Source organism: Pristiophorus japonicus, chromosome 1 (genome assembly GCF_044704955.1).
Source record: "Pristiophorus japonicus isolate sPriJap1 chromosome 1, sPriJap1.hap1, whole genome shotgun sequence".
Taxonomy (NCBI): domain Eukaryota; kingdom Metazoa; phylum Chordata; class Chondrichthyes; family Pristiophoridae; genus Pristiophorus; species Pristiophorus japonicus.
In genome coordinates, this window is record NC_091977.1 from 257,540,335 (window position 1) to 257,562,540 (window position 22,206).

The 22,206-nt window shown below is 44.0% G+C and overlaps 1 protein-coding gene across 1 annotated transcript in view; it reads right to left on the minus strand.

Moving 5' to 3' along the window:
* LOC139246444 (5,6-dihydroxyindole-2-carboxylic acid oxidase-like) overlaps nucleotides 1-22,206 on the minus strand; it is a 49,442-nt gene that overhangs the window by 22,677 nt on the left and 4,559 nt on the right. The window contains exon 2 of the mRNA XM_070871417.1: nucleotides 7,904-8,108. Within this exon, the coding sequence (XP_070727518.1) occupies nucleotides 7,904-8,108 (205 nt within the window). The remainder of the gene's footprint in view (nucleotides 1-7,903; nucleotides 8,109-22,206) is intronic.

Sequence of the window (22,206 nt, forward strand, 5' to 3'; positions counted from 1 at the left end):
GTACTTCCTCCAAATTGCGGAGATGGGAGTCGGTGTCCCTGCCCGTGATGAGTATGTCATCTTGAAACACAACCATCCCCGGGATGGACTTGAGCAGACTCTCCATGTTGCGCTGGAATATAGCAGCTGCCAACCTGATGCCGCATGGGGCTTGAATGTACATAAAAAGGCCTCGTTGTATGTTGATGGTGGTGAGTAGCTTAGACTCTTCGGTCAGTTCTTGTGTCATAAACGCAGATGTGAGATCTAGTTGCGAGAAAAGTTTTCCTCCAGCCAACGTGGCAAATAGGTCCTCCACTCTGGGCAGCGGGTATTGGTCATGTAGGGAGACCCTGTTTATGGTAGATTTGTAATCCCCACAGATTCGTATGGATCCATCAGGCTTCATGATGGGGACGATGGGACTTGCCCAGTCGCTAAATTCCACGGATGAGATAATGCCTTCCCACAGAATCCGGTCCAGTTCGTGTTCAATCTTTTCCCTCATCACATAAGGCACAGCTCTAGCCTTGTGATGGACCGGTCTGGCATGTATGATGTAGATTTTAACTTTAGCCCCTTTGAAGGTGCCCACACCTGGCTGAAAGAGATGTTCAAAATGACTTAGAACTGTTGAGCAGGAGGTCCGTTCCTCTGACGACATGGCGTGAACATCATCCCATTTCCAATTTAGTTTTGCCAGCCAGCTTCTCCCCAAAAGTGCTGGGAGATCTCCGGGGACAATCCACAGGAGAAGTCGGTTCACCGTCCCTTGTGTGTGACTGAGAGTATGGCGCTGCCAAGGACTGGGCCGATTTTTTTGGTAGAGGTCCTTAGTTTGGTGTCGATCCTTGTGAGTTTTGGTCTGTTGCTTTTGTGCGACCACAGCTGTTCAAATTGTTGGACGCTCATGAGAGATTGACTTGCTCCAGTGTCCAGTTCCATGTTGACGGGTATCCCGTTGAGTAGAATCCTCATCATTATTGGAGGCATCTTGTTGTAAGAACAATAGATATTGATCGTGTTGACCCGCTGTGCCTCGACGTCCCGGGCACGGTCCCCAACGTCTTCTGGTCCGCTTTCCGACCCTTCCAATTCGTATACCAGCTGAGCTGCTGTTTTTCTGCACATGCGAGCCAGATGCCCTGTATAGTTGCAGTTTCTGCAAACAGCATGCTGAAATCAACACCCCCTTGTTGAGTGCCTTCCCCCACATCTCCAACACAGACCGCTTCCATTGTTTCTGAAGGATGAGCTGCGTCTGGCTGATCTTTCTTGAGCTTCTCAGTCTGCAGTTGATTGCTCGCATTGTGGGCTGATGAGGTGTGAACAGCCGTTCATGTGGTCCTTGATGGCTTCTGGCTCCACTGCCTGCTGTTGAAGGCCTGCTCTCCTGTCTTTGTCTGTGTGTGGGGCTAGCGGCTTGTTTCACACTGTGAACCCCTTGTTCCGATGTTTTGTTAGTTGTCGTACCCGCAGTATAGATCAACCTCGTTTCTTCTTCTCCTGCCAAGAATGTCTGTGCGACCAGTGCTGCTGCCTCTAGGGTCATGTTCTTGGTCTCTATAAGCTTTCGGAATATGCCTGCATGGCCTATTCCTTCAATAGAAAAGTCTCTCAGTACTTCTCTCCTTAGTTCATCGGAGAACTCACATAAACTAGCCAGCCTCCGAAGTTCCGCCACAAAGTCGGGCATGCTCTGGCCCACACAGTGTCTGTAGTTGTAGAACCTGTGTCTGGCCATGTGTAGGCTGCTCGCTGGCTTCAGGTGATCTCTCACCAGTGTGCTCAACTCCTCAAATGACTTGCTTGCTGGTTTCTTGGATGCCAGCAGGTCCTTCATTAAGGCGTATGTTTTCGAGCCACAGCTGGTCAAGAGATGGGCTCTTCTCTTGTCTGCCTTATCGTCACCCAACCAGTCTTTGGTTACAATGCTTTGCTGGAGACTTTCTATAAAGTCCTCCCAATTGTCTCCAGCATTGTATTTCTCATCTGAGCCGTTGGTAGCCATTCTGTGGATTCTATGATCCTGTAACTCATCACCACTGTAAAGTCCTGACCCTGCAGTACAGACTTACACGAGGCACATGCTGAAGTCAAGGTCACTCTGGACCTGCACCTTTATTTCACAGCTCTCGAGCGCCACATTTGCCTGAGACCTACCTTTATATACCTGTGTGGGACAGGTATGCAGTGTCTCCTGCAAGTGCACCCCTGGTGGTAAAGTATGCTTGTGGTTACAGGTCATATCTAGTTACAGTCATGTATAGCATGGTAAGATACAGTTATGTACAGTAGTGTGAGATACATGACAAAACCAATTTTATCACCTCTTCCAAGAGAGTTGAGAGAACTAATGTTGTTTGGAGGCGCTGCCGGAGGAACGGCGCATGTGTTGACTGAGCTTTGCCAAGGAAGCATTTTGCCAACACGAAGGATGACCTGATATGGTGGCCTACCTCTCACGGGACCTCTGGAATAAAAATACATAATAGGTAAAATCAGCTCGGGACAGGCTGAAGCAAAAAAGGGCCATTCGGTTCAACTGGTCAATACTGGCAGTTATGCCCAACAAGAGCTTCCTCCCACCCTTCTTCATCTAACCAGATCAGCACCTCCTTCTCCCTCATGTATTTATCTAGCTCCCCCTTAAATGCATCTATACTATTCACCTCAACCATTCCCTGTGGTAGCAAGTTCCACATTATCACCGCTCTCTGGGTAAAGAAATTTATCCTAAATTCCCAATTGGATTTATTACTGACTATCTTATATCTATGGCCACTGGTTCTGGTCTCCCCCACAGGTAGAAACATCTTCTCATTGTCTACTCTATCAAACCCTTTCACAATCTTAAAGATGTCCATCAGGTCCACCTCTTGGACATTTTTTCTAGAGAGAAGAGCTCCAGCCTGTTCCATCTTTCCTGATAAGTATAACCTCTCAGTTCTGGTATCATAACTTTACCACTTCTGTATCTTTGAATGTAGCCATCAATTCTGGGCTTCTATTTGAAGAAGCCTGCAGTTGGCAAGCAACTGCCCCAAGAAATATGGTTCAAAATAAGGACTATAAGAACAACCATGTTGAGGAAGCTCACTCTCTGCCTCACTTCTTCTAAATTACTTCCTGCACAGCTGCTCTGATCCTGAGGAGATCATGTTCTATACCACAACCCATGGGCATCGAGATATTTAGTGGACCGTGGAAATTCTGAGCCAATCATGAATATATGTAACACTTTTGTGTTAGTATATTATATACATTTATTTTCTCATAAAAGGTATCCATTTCAGGAATCATTTTGTTATTGTTGTAAAAGCAATTTTAAATTGTGCATGAACCGAAGATATTGGCCCTGAAATTGCGGCCTTTCCGGGTGCGTACGATGTGCACATTTGCCCAAGAGGCTCCGCAAGTTCCGGGTTTAGGCGTGCAAGGCCTGCTTTTACCAGCATAAAAGTTAGAAAAAAAGAAATATTCTTACTTACTTTTATATTAAAAACCCCGTCTGTGAAGGTAAGTTTATTTATTAACTCCAGTAAAACATTTTTTTTTAAAAACATTTAATTTAATGTATTTTCTATTCATTTTTAAAAAGTGAAGTGTTTTTAAAAGTTTATGTTTGTATTTTGTTTGATTTTAGGGCTATTCTCATTGATAGTAATGGGAGAATACTACACTGTGAATGGTGGTCCAGGCCCACGTGATCCCAGGTGTAAGCATCGATGTAAACATTGACACAGACTTCAGGATTTTGGAGTTTAAGTTTTGGACATTGCTTTTCCATATTTAATTTACTGCAGAAGAGCTGACAGCATGACTGGGACAAGCCCAGGGATGTTCCACAGGAATACACATCAGATGGGCGGGGATAGTCTGGGATGGGGCAATGACTGTAAACAGGAACCTCATCGCAGGTAGATGGTTGATGGAGGACCCTTTTGTCATGTAATGGGAACCCATCAGTGAGAGATCAGGTAAACTGGTCAATGCTCAAGCCATCATCCTGGATAAGATAGCCCTGGAGCGTGGGAACCTCAGGACAAAGGAAGCTATTGGCCACCCAGAATCCTTGGAGCCTTTATCCCCAGGAAGAGCCCGGTAACAAAGGCACAAGCCGGAGATGTGTTTCATTGCTCTTTAGTTGGACTGCCTCAGGCAAAGGACTGGTTTTTGGCGCGAAGATTAAAAGGCATTTTTCAGGTATAAGAGAAGGCAGTTTGCTGCCATTTCTCTCTCTCTCTCTCTCTCTCCTCTTCTATGCTTGCTTGCTTCGTTCAACACACTCAAGGACCGAACACTCCATCTGGGACGGAGAGAAGAAACCATCGGTTACAAGCAAAGAGAGCCTCGCTATTTCGACTGGGAAGCTGACCCCGAGACTGGGACTTGGAAACCACAGATTGATACAGAACCAGAAGATACGCCTCATCGGGAGAAGCAGCGAGTAAGTCAGAGGTGTAACTGGTGAGCTTTATCCCAACCCACACATCCTTAAAGACCACCGCATAGTGTGAAGGGATGTCATGTGTCCCAACCAAGCCTTAGGGGTTTAGTGGGGAGGTTCTGCGTGGGGAGAATAGGCCAACGCACATTCTGTTGGATAGATTCAGTGGTGCACTACTGATTCAAGCAGGGGTGTTTTAGTCGTGGGTACTTTGCGATAGGGGCCTGCTCAGATGGGCCAGTGTTGTGTGTTGTACTGTGTTTGTTTTATGCCACCAGGGTGTATTTTACTGGAAGCAGGTGTGTTCTTTATCTTGAATAAAAGCATTGTGACGGTTGAGACCGAAAGATCTGTCTATAACTGAGTATTCTGTTCACTACTATAATTCCCAGATCTAACGACTGTTGTAAGGGGATGATTCGAAATCACCAAGGGCAAAACCACTTACACAGGATACACATATGCTCCTTGGATACATGGGCCTCTATGCCTTGGACCGTAACCGGAAAATTTCGGGGTACTTCAGTAAAAAAAATTTCGGTCAGAGGCATCCGCTGCGGGAAGGCTCTGACAGCAATTTTGGCCCATTGTTTAATTTTCTGCTGAGTATTCCTGGTATATAATTATGCTTTCCTTTATAAAGCACTGGTTTAATTATGAACAAATGCCCACTAAATAAATATAACATTTCAATCATGCGGCGATAGAGGTATTTCCCCAAATTAAAGGACAACATCACAGTGTGCCTTTTGTCCCTACACCTCATCAGTGGCAAGGGAAGGACAGGAGGCAGATGGATTCTGGGGAACAAAACTGTTATCTTTTCCTTAAATCTTTGTGAAATTTCTGTGGAAAGAAGGGATATGCAAATAATAAAGATTAATTTTTATGGCCTTCTAAAAAGTAGCTTTTCCAATATTGTTAATTTTTAAAGTTGATTTGTTGTGTTTTCAGAAGTTGTAGCTCATTTACCTTCAATCTGAGTTATGGTGTCTTTTCTCTGCTTTTTATAGTGCCAGGTGGTTGGTCTGCTGGGTAAACCATTGGATTGACTGCGCACGAGCTGTAGGTTCCCGATTCCCTACACCTGGTCAGTGGCAATCAAGGCAATGCTGGCCCTCTATTTCTACAGTTCTGATTCCTCCAGTCAGGCAATGGAATGGGGCTGCGAGGTCCTGCATTCAACAGGAGCAGATGCTCTCTTCCACAGGGCATTTACATTCATTAAATATGATGTGGGCCCTACACAGCAAAGAGAGACAGGTGCATTAATTTCCATAGGATTGCGGGCTTCCCCAGGGTGCAGGAGGCCATCAATGGGATCACTCAAGCAACTGGTCACCTTCCTGCATAGGAAAGGTTACCACTTGCTTAAATGTGCTCTTCTTCTTCAAAACCCAATGATTAACCATGTTAACTCAGACCATGCATATTAACTTAGAGCATCAAGGATATGCATTTGTTCCTTCCCTACTTCCTCACCCATAACTTATTCAGCAGGGAAAGACAAGGAGGCAGATGGATCCTGGGGAATAAAATTTTGCAATCTTTTCCTTCAATCTTTCGGCGACATTTCTGTGGAAAAAGGGATATGCAGACACTAAAGATTACTTTTTGCAGCCGTTTAAAAATTTGTTTTTCCAATGTTGTGTTGATTTAATGTGATTTCAGAAGTTGCAGCTCACTTACCTTCCAATGCCACATCTCAATCCGAGTTAAGCTGTCTCTTCTCAGCATTTTATTGCGCCGTGATTGGTCTCTGGGGTAAACTATGCCGTGCAAGAGCATCATATGATCTCTGGTGGCATATACTGTGAATGAATCACACCCACCCAGATATTTACAGGGAGGGGCTTGGAGCCTGAGAAACCCAGGGAATGCGGAGGTCTGTGCTGTTAAATCTAAAATGTAGTTCTAATCTGAGGCATGGAGCCTCATTAACATATTTAAATTACTGACCCTCCACAAGAACAGATTACTTACCAGCCCCCAACTTGCCTGGGTTGTGGTCAGGTTTCAGGTTTAAGAAGTTAACCCTCCGCCACTCCTGGAGAGGTTAAAATTCCCCCCATTGTTTCAGCAAATTCGTACATTTCCAAAAATCATGATTTTAGTTCACAATCTCTGAGCATAGTTCTCAAAACATAAGAATATAAGAATTAGGAGCAGGAATAGGCCATTTGGCCCCTCAAGCCTGCTCTGTCATTCAATTAGATCATGGCTGATCTTCTACCTCAACACTTTCCTGCACTCTCCCCATACTCCTTGATTCCATTAATATTCAAAAAAAATCTATTGTTCTCCGTATTGAATATATTGAAAGACTGAGCCTCCACAGCCTTCTGGAGTAGAGAATTCCAAAGATTCACCACCCTCTAAGTGAAGAAGTTTCTCCTCATCTCAGTCCTAAATGGCCAACTCCTTATTCTGAGACTGCGACCCCTGGTTCTAGGCACCTCAGCCAGGGGAAACATCCTCCCTGCATCTACCCTGTCAAGCCCTGTAAGAATTTTGTATATTTCAATGAGATCATCTTTCATTCTTCTAAACTCTGGAGAATATAGTCCTAGTCTACTCAATTTCTCTTCATAGGACAATCCCCCCATCCCAGGAATCAGTCTGGTGAACCTTTGTTGCACTCTCTCAATGGCAAGTATATCAGTCCTTAGGTAAGGAGACCAAAACTGTACACAATAATCCAGGTGTGGTCTCACCAGGGCCCTATATAATTGCAATAGGACATATTTACTCTTATACTCAAAGAAGTGAAAGCAATGAGGATAATTCTCTGGTCTCCAAAAGCCCAAGGAGTAAAAAGACTTGCATTTCTATAGCACTTTTCATGACCACCGGACGTCTCAAAGTGCTTTACAGCCAGTGAAATACTTTAGAAGTGTAATCACTGTTGTAATGTAGAAAACATGGCAGCCAATTTGCACACCCCAAGCTCCCACAAACAACAGCTCCTACATGTGATAATGACCAGATAATCTGTCTGTGTCATGTTGGTTGAGGGATAAATATTGGCCAGGACATGGGGGTAATTCCTCTGTTCTGCTCTTCGAAATAGGATCTTTATCGTCTACCTGAAAGGGCAGATGGGGTCTCGGTTGAACGTCTCATGCAAAAGTCGGCACCTCCGATAGTGCAGCACTCCCTCAGCACTGCACTGCAGTGTCAGCCTAGATTTATGTGCTGAAGTCTTTGGAGTGGGACTTGAGCCCACAACCTTCTGACTCCAATGCGACAGTGCTACCCTCTGAGCCACTGCGCAGTAAAGTGCACTCTCCCACAAGAAGCAACTTTTATCAATTGGAAAAGCATATGACCATGCAGTCTGCCAGGTGTAATATTTATTTCATAGTTTCCCCTTTAGAGGGCAAAGTCTTCTAGTTTTTAACCTGATAAAAGACAGATATTCATGTTTTATATATCATATAAATTTTCCCTTCATATTATTCGTAAAATGGTTACCATTGCAAATAGTTCCCAGGGTATCATAGTCTTCCAAACTTTCACATAGATTGCGCCATTGGGAAAAGATAGAGTTGGGACTTAGGAGAGTCGGGTCAAAATTGCTTCTGGCTCCCATGAGGTCATCAGTGCAGATGTCACAGGTGTTTCCTCCAGTTGCAAAATTCCAGTATGGGAGTGCAAAGGTGGGGTCCTGCAGCATCACCTGTATTCATGAAAAAAAACAGTAATTTGATATACACGATACAGATGCATTAACTCAAGCTTTGATTATATAATACAAGACTCACGTGAAGTACCGTAACTTACAAGGCTAATGACCAAAAGCTGTAAAGTGAGATTACACTGGATAGTGCTTTTTCAGCCGGCGCGGACACGATGGATCGAATTGCCTCCTTCTGTGCTGTAAATTTCTGTAAGACGTTAAAGTTATCAGCAGACAGTTTTCATACTGATTTTGCAGGGAGTTTGTGTGGTCTTAGTTCAGCAAATCCAAATTCTACTGAGCACCCAGACAATCTTCAATTGTCTATCCGAACAGATCAAGTCAAGTCAGTACAAATTTTAGTCCATTTCCAATTCTGATTCCGCAAACCCCACCCCACCACCCACTCCCCGCCCTCCACCACACAAAACTAGCCATTGTTGTGACTAGCCCTCATCACTGCAACAGCTATTTTATTTTTGCCACTGTTCACCTGGGCACAACTGAATTCATGCCCTCAATGGAGCAACTATATGGCCTAGAAATCCCGGTCGAGGTTTTCTCGCGGGCAAACGAATGAAGAAAGGGAAATAAATGCACACTTACCTGTTCCTGCTGTGCCCACTCGAGATCCCGGTCCTGAGGCCTTTACTCCCTGCGCATCGCAGCGCGTGCACGTTGGGATGTCCGTAAGCTGGAGTTGCAGTCGCATGGCTCTGGGCAGCAAATTATGGTACAGTATTTTCTCATTCATAATAATGGGAACTCCGTAAGTAGGAGTTCTCACTATTATGATTGAGAAACAGCCCCCCAAACACCAAAACACTAACAAAAAATAGAAAATATACACTACATATTTAAGATTAATTTAAATTAAAGTTATTAATGTCTTGCAAAAAAAATATTTATCCGATTTTTTAAAAAAGTTTTTAATATTATGGTTTTAAATAAACTTACCATAGTGGACAGGGTTTTTAAACAATAAAATGTGTTTGTTAACTTTTATTGTGTTATGTTTTTGTATGTTTTAAAATTCTTATGCCTATAAAAGTAGGTTATGCACCTGCTTTTATCAGGTGCAAGAGTTTTCAGGACATCCGCTGGGCAAGATATGGGTAAATACCACAATCTTGCCCTTGTGAATGTCCTGGATGTGGCGATGCAGAGGATCGGTCAAGCTCCAGCTTGACAGATCGGAAAAGCCGGTTTTCAGCACATGCACATTGCGCGCTGAAAACGGGCTTTTCCGATGCCTTCCCGGGTCCATAGAAACTTCATATGGGAAGCCGCGATTTCGGTCCCTTGTATAATTTGCTAAATCAAAGCATTTGGCATTGATTAGTGGCAAAGAGTTCACCTGCCACTAGATTGCTACTGGACCATATGGTTCTTGCTAATATTAATCTCCACGTTTACAATTTAAAAAAAGCTTCAAAGTGCTTGTTATTTTTTGGGTCTTCTCTAAACAGTTTCTCTAGATTAGTTCAACTGTCACAGCTTGCATCACCCTCATGAGTGAGTCCAAACTCCACTCATCATTGAGAATGTATATACTTTCCATTAGATCTATGGAAGTGATAAGCTATGTATCTGTGATACACTTCACAAGCTAAATTCTCCACCTGCATTACACACAGGATACACCATAGTGCCTGGTTCTATGTGCTTTGTACTGGAACACAAGCAAACAGACCATCTTAAATACAATACACAGTCTTCAATAATCTCTTGGGTTCAGTTGCATTGGTCACCTCTGTAAGCAGGCCCCATGTCTTTTACATTCAAATATTTGCTAATACTGCTCATTATATCTACTTATAGAAGAGTGTAGCCTGCGAGTGTTGCAATAACACATCCCTCCTTTTGTTATATCCATAATATTTCAGAAGTATCCACATGTGCACTCCTCCAATATTGCAATAGGCAGATTTAATTACATCTTAACGAGGTGACGCTGAATGCAATTCCACAAACTAGATCATGAACATACACAATATGACATACAGGAAAAGACCTACTGGTCGCTATTGCCTGTGATGCCTAGTACGTCACAATACATGCACTTCCCACCCCATCCAGAATCACAATCTCCTGGGAAAGATGAAAAACCAGATAAGGTTCCACATAAGAGACGGTTAGCTAAAATTGAACACGCATGCACTAAAGGCAAATTATTGACCTGGCTAAGCTGAGTAGGGATAACGGGCATTTACTCGAATTGGAAGGAAGTGACAAATATCTGTGCTGGTGCCTCTATATTTAGTAATGACTTAGATAACACAAGTGAGATCCATATATCCAAGTTTGCCGATGACACAAGATTGGTGGCATAGTAAGTAGTGTAGATGGGTGCATAAAATTACAAAGAGACATTGACAGATTAATTAAGTGGGCAAAACTGTGGCAGATGGATTTCAATGCAGGAAAGTATGATGTCATGCATGTTGGGCCAAGAAGAGATAGATCAGACTATTTTTAAAAAAATGGTAAATAGCTAGGAATAGTGGAGGTTCAAAGGGTGAAAGGTTCGGTGCCTTAGCACCTCCAGTTAGCGCCTGGTGGGGCCAGCGGTAGTAGTGCCATGGTGAGAGGAATCCAGTGGCACACGCCAAATCTGGCCCCCTGTAGCACTGCCACTATGAGTTAGCAGCAAGCAGATTGTGACATCAGTGAACATGCAATGCTCACTAGGTGCCCGATCTGCAAAATTCATCATCGCCCCCTACCTTAGCACCTCGGACCAACAGTGACAGGGATAGGAGGTGTCAAGCAGGCAGATGCTGGCTCCAGGGGCACTACCTAAAGGGATGGTGAGTAATGAGTCGCAGCTGTCAGGTTGGTGCTGTTTCACTGCTTCCTGTCAGTTTGACATTGAATTCAGTCATTTAAAGGTTGTTTAGTCTCTGGAGTTTTGTGGCTACTAAAAATTAGTGACATTTTTATTTTCACAACATATCAAAGTGCTACACTAGAATGAGGTCCTGCAGCATCAATGAACTTTAAGAACTGGAACGAAGCTGTGGCAATTATGACTTGCGATTAGACTACACCTGATATTGCTTAGTGCTTTGAGTCTAATGCCACTGAGCTAAGCCATTAGTGCTTGATTTAGCGCTCCAATCCTTTCTTTAAACAATGAGACTTAATTTTGCATGCAGCGTGATTCATTAGTGCAAGGTGCTGAATCTCAAACTTTTCTAAAGTTAAGGCTATATCCTGGGCTATAATGAATTTCTCCCTCAAAGTGCTTTAGTGGTCCATGCACACAGATCGCTAAAATGTAGAAGTCAGGTCCAAAAAATTTCAAAAAGGCTAATGGAATGTTAGCCTATATGTCTAAAGGGCTAGAATATAAAGTGATGGAAGTATTGCTGCAGTTTTACAAAGCCCTGGTTAGACCATATCGGGAGAACTGTGCACAGTTCTGGGCACTGCACCTTAGAAAGGATATATTGGCCTTGGAAGGAGTGTAACATAAATTCACCAGAATGTTACCAAGGCTCCAAGGGTTAGGTTATGAGAGATTACATAAACTAGGCTTGTATTCCCTGGAATATAACACCACCACCTTGTATTTATATAGCGCCTTTAAATAGTGAAATGACCCAAGGTGCTTCACAGGAGTATTACAAGACAAAAAATTTGACACCAAGCCACATAAGGAGAAATTAAGGCAGGTGACCAATAGCTTGGTCAAAAAGGTAGGTTTTAAGGAGTGCCTTGAAGGAGGAAAGAGAGGTAAAGAGGCGGAGAGGTTTAGGCAGGGAATTTCAGAGCCGAGGGCCTTGGCAGCTGAAGGCATGGTTGGCACGGGTAGAGTCATGGAAGGATTTGAAAACAAGGATGAGAATTTTAAAATCAAGCCGTTGCTCAACCAGGAGCCAATGTAGGTCAGCGAGCACAGGGGTGATGGATGAACGTGACTTGGCGTGAGTTGGAATAAGCTCAAGTTTACAGAGGGTGGAAGATAGGAGGCTGGCTAAGAGTGCATTGGAATAGTCAAGTCTAGAAGTAATAAAGGCATGGATGAGGGTTTCAGTAGCAGACGAGCTGAAGCAGGGGCAACGTTACAGGAGATCTTAGTTATGGAGCAGATATTTGGTCAGAAGCTTTTCTCGGTGTCAAGCACGACACCAAGGTTGCAAATTAAAGACAGTGCAGGGGTCGAGTGACATCGGTGAGGTAAAGTTTGGTGTCGTCAGCATACATGTGGAACCGGACATGTTTTTAAGATGATGTTGCCGAGGGGCGGCATGTAGATGAGAAATAGGAGAACTCAGGGAAAAGAGGAACCTCCCAACATCTAACCTAGTTCAGTCCTTACACAACAATTGGTCGACACAAATACAATCTCATCACTTTATTATCTTATAAAGCTTGATCAAATCATGCCCCCGCGCCCCCCCCCCGAGTCTATGCTTCTCTTAAGTATAGGATCACAGCTCTTTGACCATTTGCCAACCAAGATTCAATAAATTGGGGATTAGTATTGTGGTCCTCCGCTGCACCCTTTTCATAGCTTCAATAATTGCCTACCATGTGAGATTATCAAAAATGAGTATTCTAACTGTGGGCTAACCAAGGTCTTGCACAAAGGTGTGCTTTGTATTATAATCAATAGGCCTCTAATTACAAGCTAGTTTCCTATCTGCAGATCATTTCTCCAACATCTATATCTAAATCATTAATAAAAATAACGAACAAAGGTGCTAATACCAATCTCTGTGGGACACCACTGCTGTGAGCATTCAGCCATTTCTCAATCCACGGCAACAGATTAGCAATAATTCCACAAGATTTTATCTTGTATAGAAGCCTCTTATGCAGCACCTAGAAACATAGAAATCTGCAGCACAGAAGGAGGCCATTTCGGTCCATCATGTCCCCGCCGGCTGGCAAAGAGCCACGGCCCTCAGTCACCAGCCCTGAAGGTTACATATAAACCTATGAACAATGAACAATGGCGGAAAGGTAAAGAGCACCCAGCCCAACCAGTCCGCTTCACACAACTGCGACACTCCTTGCACCGAAACATTCTACACACCACCCCAACCGGAGCCATGTGATATCCTGGAAGGCGAAAAACCAGATAAAAATCCAGACCAACAGGGAAAAAAAAAATCTGGAAAAATTCCTCTGACCCATCCAGGCGATCGAAACTAGTCCAGGAGATCACCCTGGCAGTAATCGATTCCCTGCAGCACTTACGACGTTGGCTGGCGCAGATACGAAGAGGTTATCCAGTCTAATCCCAATTACCAGCTCTTGGTCTGTAACCCTGCAGGTTACGGCACTTTAAGTGCCCATCCAAGCACCTTTTCAATGTGGTGAGAGTTTTTGCATCCACCACCCTTCCATGCAGTGAGTTCTAGACCCCGACAAACCTCTGTGTGAAGAAGCCTCCCCTCAAATCCCCTCTGAACCTTCCACCAACCACCTTAAAACTATGCCCCCTCATAATTGACCCCTCCACCAAGGGAAATAGGCCCTTGCTATCCACTATATCCCGACCCCTCAAAATTTTATACACCTCAATGAGGTCTCCTCTCAACCTCCTCTGTTCCAATGAGAACAAACTCAGCCTATCTAATCTGTCCTCATAGCTAAGATTCTCCATTTTAGGCAGTATCCTCGTAAATCTCCTATGCACCATCTCCAGTGCAATCACGTCCTTCCTATAATACAGTGACCAGAGCAGCATGCAGTAATCTAGCTGTGGCCTAACCAGAGTATTATACAATTTAAGCATAACCTCCGTGCTCTTGCATTCTATGCCTCAGCAATAAAGGCCTTTATTGGCTGAGGCATAGAATACAAGAGCAGGGAGGTTATGCTTAAATTGTAGCAGGCCAGGTGGATCAGGCCACCTGATCAAGGATCTGTGGACAAGCACTCAAAGTTGTTCATTTACACTTTTAAGTAGCCTACCGCTTAATGTGTATACCCTTTCCTTATTATGAGGAACGGGCAGGGAAGTGGACCCGAGTCCATGATCGGATCAGCCATTATCGTATTAAATGGCGGAGCAGGCTCGAGGGGCCATATGGCCCACTTCTGATCCTATTTCTTATGTTCTTATTTGCCCTCCCAAAATGCATTACCTCACACTTCTCTGAATTAAATTACATTTGCCACTGCTCTGCCCACCTGACCAGTAGATTGATATCCTCTTGCAGTCCATGACTTTCCTCTTCATTATCAACCACACAGCCAATTTTAGTGGTCATCTGCAAACTTCTTAATCATACTCCCTATATTCAAATCTAGATCATTGATATGTACCACAAAAAGCAAGGGACCCAGCACTGAGCCCTGCGGAACCCCATTGGAAACATCCTTCCGGTCACAAAACCATCCATCAACCATTACCCTTTGCTTCCTACCTCTAAGCCAATTTTGGATCCAACTAGCCACTTTGCCCTGGATCCCATGGGCCTTAACCTCTACCATGTGGAACCTCAGCAAAAGCTTTGCTAAAGTCCATATACACTACATTGTAGGCACTACCCTCATCGACCCTCTTGGTTACCTCCTCAAAAAATTCAATCAGGTTAGTCAAACACGATCTTCCCTGAACAAATCTGTGCTGACTGTCCCTAATTAATCCTTGCCTTTCCACACGTAGTTTAATCCTGTCTTTCAGGACTTTTTCCAATAATTTTCCCACCACTGAGGTTCGGCTGACAGGCCTGTAATTACTCGGCCTATCCCTTTCTCCCTTCTTAAAAAAAGGGTACCACATTAGCAGTCCTCCGGTCCTCCGGCACCATGTCCAAATCCAAAGAGGACTTGAAAATGATGGTCAAGGCCTCTGGTATTTCCTCTTTTACTTTGCTCAACAGCCTGGGATGCATTTCATCCGGGCCTGGGGATTTATCTACTTTCAAAGCTGCTAAACCCCCTGTACTTCCTCTCTCACTATGTTTATTTCATCCAGAATTTTACACTCCTCGATAGCAGTATCTGCATTGCCCCTTTCCTTTGTGAAAACAGATGCAAAGTATTCATTAAGAACCATACCAACATCTTCCGCCTCCCTCAAAGATTACCCTCATGGTTTCTAATAGGCCCTATCCTTTCTTTAGTTACCACCTTGCTCTTAATATTTGGGTTTTCCTTAATTTTACTAGCCAAGAATTTTTCATGCTCTCTCAACATTCCTAATATCCTTTTTAAATTTTACCTCTTAACTTTCGATATTCCTCCAAAGATTCTATAGTGTTTAGCTGTCGGTATATGACTTAAGCTTCCCTTTTTTTCTTTATCCTCTCCTGTAAGTCTCTAGACATCCAAGGGGCTTTAGAATTGTTATCCCCACCCTTTTTCTTTAAGGGCACATGTTTGGCCTGAGCCTTCCGATCTCCTCCTTCAATGCCTCCCACTGTTCAGATACTGATTTACCCACAAGTAGCTGTTTCCAGTCCACTGTGGCCATATCACTCCTCAACTTAGCAAAACTAGATTTTCCCCAAATTTGGTACTTTTATTCCACGTCTATCCTTGTCCTTATCCATAACTAACTTGAATCTGACCGAATTATGGTCACTGGTACCAAAGAGCTCTCCCACTAATACCCCTTCAACCTGCCCCTCTCATGTTGGGCTTGTTACACACTGACTAAAAGAATTCTCTTGAAAGCATTTTAAGAATTCCGCACCCTCTATACCATTCACACTATATTTGTCCAATCAATATCAGGATAGTTAAAATCCCCTACTATTACTGTCCTATGGTTTTTGGACTTCACAGCAATTTGCCTATATATTTGCTCCTCTAGCTCCCTCCCACTGTTTGGAGCTCTATAATCACATGCCCAGCAGTATGATCACCCCTTTTTTATTTTTCCATTCAACCCATATGGCATCATTCGATGATCCCTCTAACACATCATCCCTCCTCACTGCTGTAATAGTTTCTTTAATCAATACTGGGACCCCCCTCCCTACTTTTACCCCCTCTCTGTCTTATCTAAAAATCCTGTAACCAGGAATATTGATCTGCCAAACCTGCCACTCTTTCAGCCATGTTTCTGTAATTACTTATAATGTCATACTCCCAAGTGTCTACCTGTGCTCTTAGCTCATCCGCTTTATTCGCTATACTCCTTGCATTTAAATATATACCATTTAGCACAGGAAGACCTCCTTGATTACTACTTACTAACCCTTGTTTCCTGTATCTTACAGATTCACATTCTAAATTCTTGCTATCCAATTTCTGCTTTACTTCCTTCCCTATTGAATTTGTTCTCAGGTCCCTATCCCCTGCCATGCTAGTTTAAACTCTCCCCAACAGCACTAGCAAAACTCCCTGCGAGGATATTGGTCCTGGCGCTGTTGAGGTGCAACCCGTCCCGTTTGTACAGGTCCCATCTCGCCCAGAAGTGGTCCCAATGCCTCAAGAATTTAAAGCCCTCCCTCCTACACCAACTCTCCAGCCACGCGTTCATCCTCTCTATCCTTCTAGTCTTGTACTCATTAGTACGTGGCACTGGTAGTAACCTGGAGATTTCTACCTTTGAGGTCCTACCTTTTCATTTTCTTCCTAACTCCCTAAATTTTGCCTGTAGGACCTCATCCCTCTTTCTACCTATGTCGTTGGTTACCACGACTTCTAGCTATTTACCTTCCCCGCCCCCCCAGAATGCCTTGCGTCCACTCTGACATCATTGACCCTGGCACGAGGGAGGCACCATACCATTCTGGAGTCACGTCTGCGGCCGCAGAAACGCCTCTCTGTTCCCCAAACTATAGAATCCCCTATCACTAGAGCTCTTTTATCCTTCATCCCTCTGCCCTGTGCAGTTGAGTCACATGTGGTGCTTTGAAATTGGTTCTGGCTGCACTCTCCAGAGGCACCATCGCCCTCACCAGTGCTCAGAAGTGATATCGATTTGAAAGCGAGAGGGACTCACCCGGGGGGGGGGGGGAAGCGGTGGGAACTCCATCTGGTGGTCACTCATATCCCCTCTGCCTGCATGCTTTTAAGCTGCGGGGTGACCACCTCTTGACACATGCTATCCACGTAGCTCTCAGCCTCGCGGATGCACTGTATTGACTCCAGCCGCCGCTCAAGCTCTGAAACGCGGAGCTCGAGTAGTTGAAGCTGTAGACACCTCCTACACACATGGTTGTCTAGGCCGTGAGAAGCATCCAGGACTTCCCACATGCCGCTGGATGTGCACTCCACAGGACTGAGCTGCCCTCTAATTAAATTTATCTAATTTAAAATCTAATTAATAGAAAAAGAGAAAGAGAGATACTCACCAATTTTACTTACCTCATCAAAAGATTTCTAAAAGTCCAGGTAGAGGATGTCTACCGGATGTCCCCTCATTCACTTTCACAGTGACGAAGACTTCTTCAAAAAAAATCAAATTGGTAAGATACGACCTTTTTTGAACTGCTAGAAATTCCTGAAATGGCCGTCTCTATCTCAGTCATATATTGCATTCCTATACTTTGGAAATGTTAGATGAACAAATGGAACAATAGCCTAGACATTGAAAGACCGACTTACGTTTATATAGCGCCTTTCACATCCTCAGGATGTCCCAAAGCACTTTACAGCCAATGGAGTACTTTTAAAGTGTAATCACTGTCGAAATGTTGCTGGAATGGTGCATCTCGTGGCAAGCGTCGTGAATTGAACCATTCAGAGCGCACTATATTTGCAAGGCAAATTGGTGGAAATGTAATAATTCGTAATGGTCCAGCAATGTCAACATCACATCTGGGACCCCATGATGTTATGCACAATGGTTTATCTCCTTAACCAATTAAATTTAAAGATAGAGAGAGAAACAGAGTGAATAATGGAGAAGGAAATTAGAGTCAAATTAGAGAAATAAAGAAAGGGAAAGAAAGTGGATTGAGAGAAAAAGGAAAAGCAAGAAAAATAAATAAAATCAAGCAGAGGACCTTGCAACCCAGTTTTGTTTGAGAATTGCTGTATTGGTCCTTGGGAAGTTTGAGTGAATGGCAGGGTGGGTGTGGAAAATGTACAAACATTCCTACTTGTATACTGTATCCCAAAATTATTTTCTGAAAGAAATCCATTTTAATTTGCATTTCTGTGTGCTGAAAATGATTCCCTTCCAACACTAATGGGATTGTGGATGGCAAGACTGGCACAAAAATACAGCGAAAATAGAAAAAAAACCTCGAGGAACAATTCACTATGTGCCGGAGTGAGACTCCACAGCTTCATCTTTTTCTCTTTTCTGGGCCTCCTAGGCTGGGTTTCATGTCAGGACCATAAATCAAGTCATTAACAGGGTCCTTACAATATAAATTACCAGCCCTAAATGGCAGCGGCGAGATTAATTTGCATTTATGATGCAAATCCAGCAATTTCATAACTCGCAATGAACTTCAATGGAGAGGCTCCGGCGAGGTTATAATTTTCTCTGTTTTGTCGAGGCGAACACAAGTCATCCAATAATTTGTGGAATCCAAACTCACAGTGTACCTCTTCACCACAAATTGCTGGACTTTTTGTAAACTAATTATGGCGGGTGCCATAAATTTTGCTACAGTACATCTTTGTAACAAATTACGATATACTGATTCTTTAAGCAGGCTAATAAACATATAGGGCTAGACTTTCCTATCATTTTTGGCAGGTTCTTGCCGATTTTCTCACCGTTACAGCTGTTTTCCGCCCAGTGAAAGTTTCCCCTTAGTTTTTCAGTGGTATCACCCAAATCTGAAATTGTCCACCGGGACCAAACTGCCGACATGCAATGATGAGAAAATCACCAGGGATTAAGTTTGGCCTCAATGGAAGCCCGTCCAGATCACCAAGAGAACTGCCCTGAAAAAGCTGCTTAAACAGGGTGGTAGGTGAGTACTCTGCAAAGAAAGGTAAGGTAAAAGTTCTTCATTTTTTTAAAATTTTAAAATGGTAATTAGGTGTAAAAGTGTTTTGCAATGCTTTTTATGGCTTTTTTTATTGACATTTTTTTTTTTAAGTTTTCCGCCCTCCCCAAGCCCAACTGCAGCCTTGGGCTAAATTTTAAATTCTTACTGTCCATTCCGGTAAGAACTTCCCGTTTCACTTAGTTTCCCCTTAACCACCGAGAATGAAGGTGCAATGCCCATTTTCTCGCCAGGCGATTAGTTTTAATTAGTTTTAACATAAAAGTGGAAATTCTCGCCAGCGTTACTTACCAAACATTAGCGGTTTTTCTGAGCAGACAATCAGGCGTTGAGGGGCTCATACTTTTTTTGAATTCTGATCACTATCTAGGCTGGCTTTCTCCTTAATAGGAGACATGCCTCTTCCATGCCTCACTCAGCAGCATTTGCTGGAACTGACCATTAACATGTATTTGCCTTTTCCCATCCGTTTTGTCCTTTTTTGAGAAGTGCTCCCAAACATCACCTCTGAATGGCTTAGCTCCCTAACCGGAGGAAATAGTTTCATAGAAGAAAATAGAAAATAGTTGCAGGAGTAGGCCATTCGGCCCTTCGAGCCTGCACCACCATTCAATAAGATCATGGCTGATCATTCCCTCAGTATCCCTTTCCTGCTTTCTCTCCATACCCCTTGATCCCTTTAGCCGTAAGGGCTATATCTAACTCCCTCTTGAATACATCTAATGAACTGGCATTAACAACTCTCTGCAGCAGGAAATTCCACAGGTTAACAACTCTCTGAGTGAAGAAGTTTCTCCTCATCTCGGTCCTAAATGGTGTACCCCTTATCCGAAGACTGTGTCCCCGGATTCTGGACTTCCCCAACATCGGGAACATTCTTCCCGCATCTAACCTGTTGAGTCCCGTCAGAATCTTATACGTTTCCATGAGATCCCCTCTCATCCTTCTAAACTCCAGTGTTTCAAGGCCCAGTTGATCCAGTCTCTCCTCATATGTCAGTTGAGCCATCCCTGGAATCAGTCTGGTGAACCTTCGCTGCACTCCCTCAATAGCAAGAACATCCTTCCTGATTAGGAGACCAAAACTGAACACAATATTCCAGGTGAGGCCTCACCAAGGCCCTGTACAACTGCAGTAAGACCTCCCTGCTCCTATATTCAAACCCTCTTGCTATGACGGTCAACATGCCATTTGCCTTCTTCACCGTCTGCTGTACCTGCATGCCAAAGTTTCAATGACTGATGAACCATGACACCCAGGTCTCATTGCACCTCCCCTTTTCCTAATCTGCCACCATTCAGATAATATTCTGCCTTCGTGTTTTTGCCCCCAAAGTGGATAACCTCACATTTATCCACATTATACTGCATCTGCCATGCATTTGCCCACTCACCTAACCTGTCCCAATCACCCTGCAGCCTCTTAGCGTCCTCCTCACAGCTCACACCGCCACTCAGTTTAGTGTCATCTGCAAATTTGGAGCTATTACACTCAATTCCTTCATCCAAATCATTAATGTATATTGTAAAAAGCTGGGGTCCCAGCACTGAGCCCTGCGGCACTCTACTAGTCATTGCCTCCCATTCCAAAAAGGACCCATTTATCCCGGCTCTGTGCTTCCTGTCTGCCAACCAGTTCTCTATCCATACCAGTATATTACCCCCAATACCATGTGGTTTGATTTTGCACACCAATCTCTTGTGTGGGACCTTGTCAAAGGCCTTTTGAAAGTCGAAATACACCACATCCACTGGTTCTCACTTGTCCACTCTACTAGTTACATCCTCAAAAAATTCCAGAAGATTTGTCAAGCATGATTTCCCTCCAGAAGATTTGTCAAGCATGATTTCCTTTAATCAACTTAAACACCTCAGCTACATCACCTTTAATCTTCTGTATCCAGCGGAATACAAGCCCAGTCTATGCAACCTGACATCATAATTTAACCCTTTCCTATATCATTCTGGTGAATCTGCACTGCACTCCCTCCAAGGCCAATATATCATTCCTCAGGTGCGGTGCCCAGAACTGAAGACAGTATTCCAGATAGGGTCTAACCAGAGCTTTATATAACTAACGTAACTGCCACCCTTTTGTATTCCAGTCCTCCTTGAGATAAAGGTCAACATTGCATTAGCCTTTTAAATTCTTTTTTGTATCTGCCCACTGCCTTGTAGTGATTCCTTTACTTGGACCCCTAAATCTCTCTGCTCATCCCCAGTTCCGAGCTTCTCACCATTTATAAAATACTCTGATCTATCCTTCTTAGGTCCAAAGTGGATGACCTCACATGTCCTCTGCCATTTTAACAGTTTTCAGTTTCCTGGCCCCAACCGTCTCCTTTTCACTATGAATGTCCAATTCCTCTACACTTCCATCCCCCACCAGGATGTCGCCCTCGCCCTCCTCCTTCTGCTCCTCCTTGAGGCTGAACTTGTTCTCACATTGAACAACTTTTCGTCCAACTCCACTCACTTCCTCCAAATTAAACGTGCTGCTATGGGGACTCGCATGGCTCATATCTATGCCTGCCTATTCGTGGGATATGTGGAACGTTCTTTGTTCCAGTCCTACTCAGGTCCCCTCCCTCACCTCTTTTTCCGGGACATTGATGACTTTAATCAGTGCCGTTTCCTGTTCTCGCCCTGAACTAGAAAATGTCATTCACTTTGCATCCAATCTCCACCCTTCCCTCACCTTCACATGATCCACCTCGGATTCTTCCCTTCCCTTCCTTTCCTCGACTTCTGTCTCCATTTCTGGGGATAGACTATTGATATTCGCTTCAAGCCCACTGAATCCCACAGCTACCTGAAGTACACTTCCTCTCACCCCACTTCCTGTAAGGACTCTGTTCTATTCTCCCAGTTTCTCCATCTCATCTGCTCTGACGATGCCACCTTCCACACTCGTGCCTCTGACATGTCTTCCTTTTTCCTCAACCGAGGATTCCCCTCCACCGTGGTTAACATGGCCCTCAACCGTGTCCGTTCTATTTCCCGCACCTCTACTCTCATCCCTTCCCCTTCCTCTCAGAACCACAACAGGGTTCCCCTTATCATCTTTCACCCCACCAGCCTCCATGTTCAACGAATCATCTTCCACCATTTCCAGTGTGATCCCATTATTAATCACATCTCCGCCTCCCCTTCCAGCATTCCGAAGGGACACTCCCTTCGTGACACCCTGGTCCATTCCGCAATCACCCCCAACAGCCC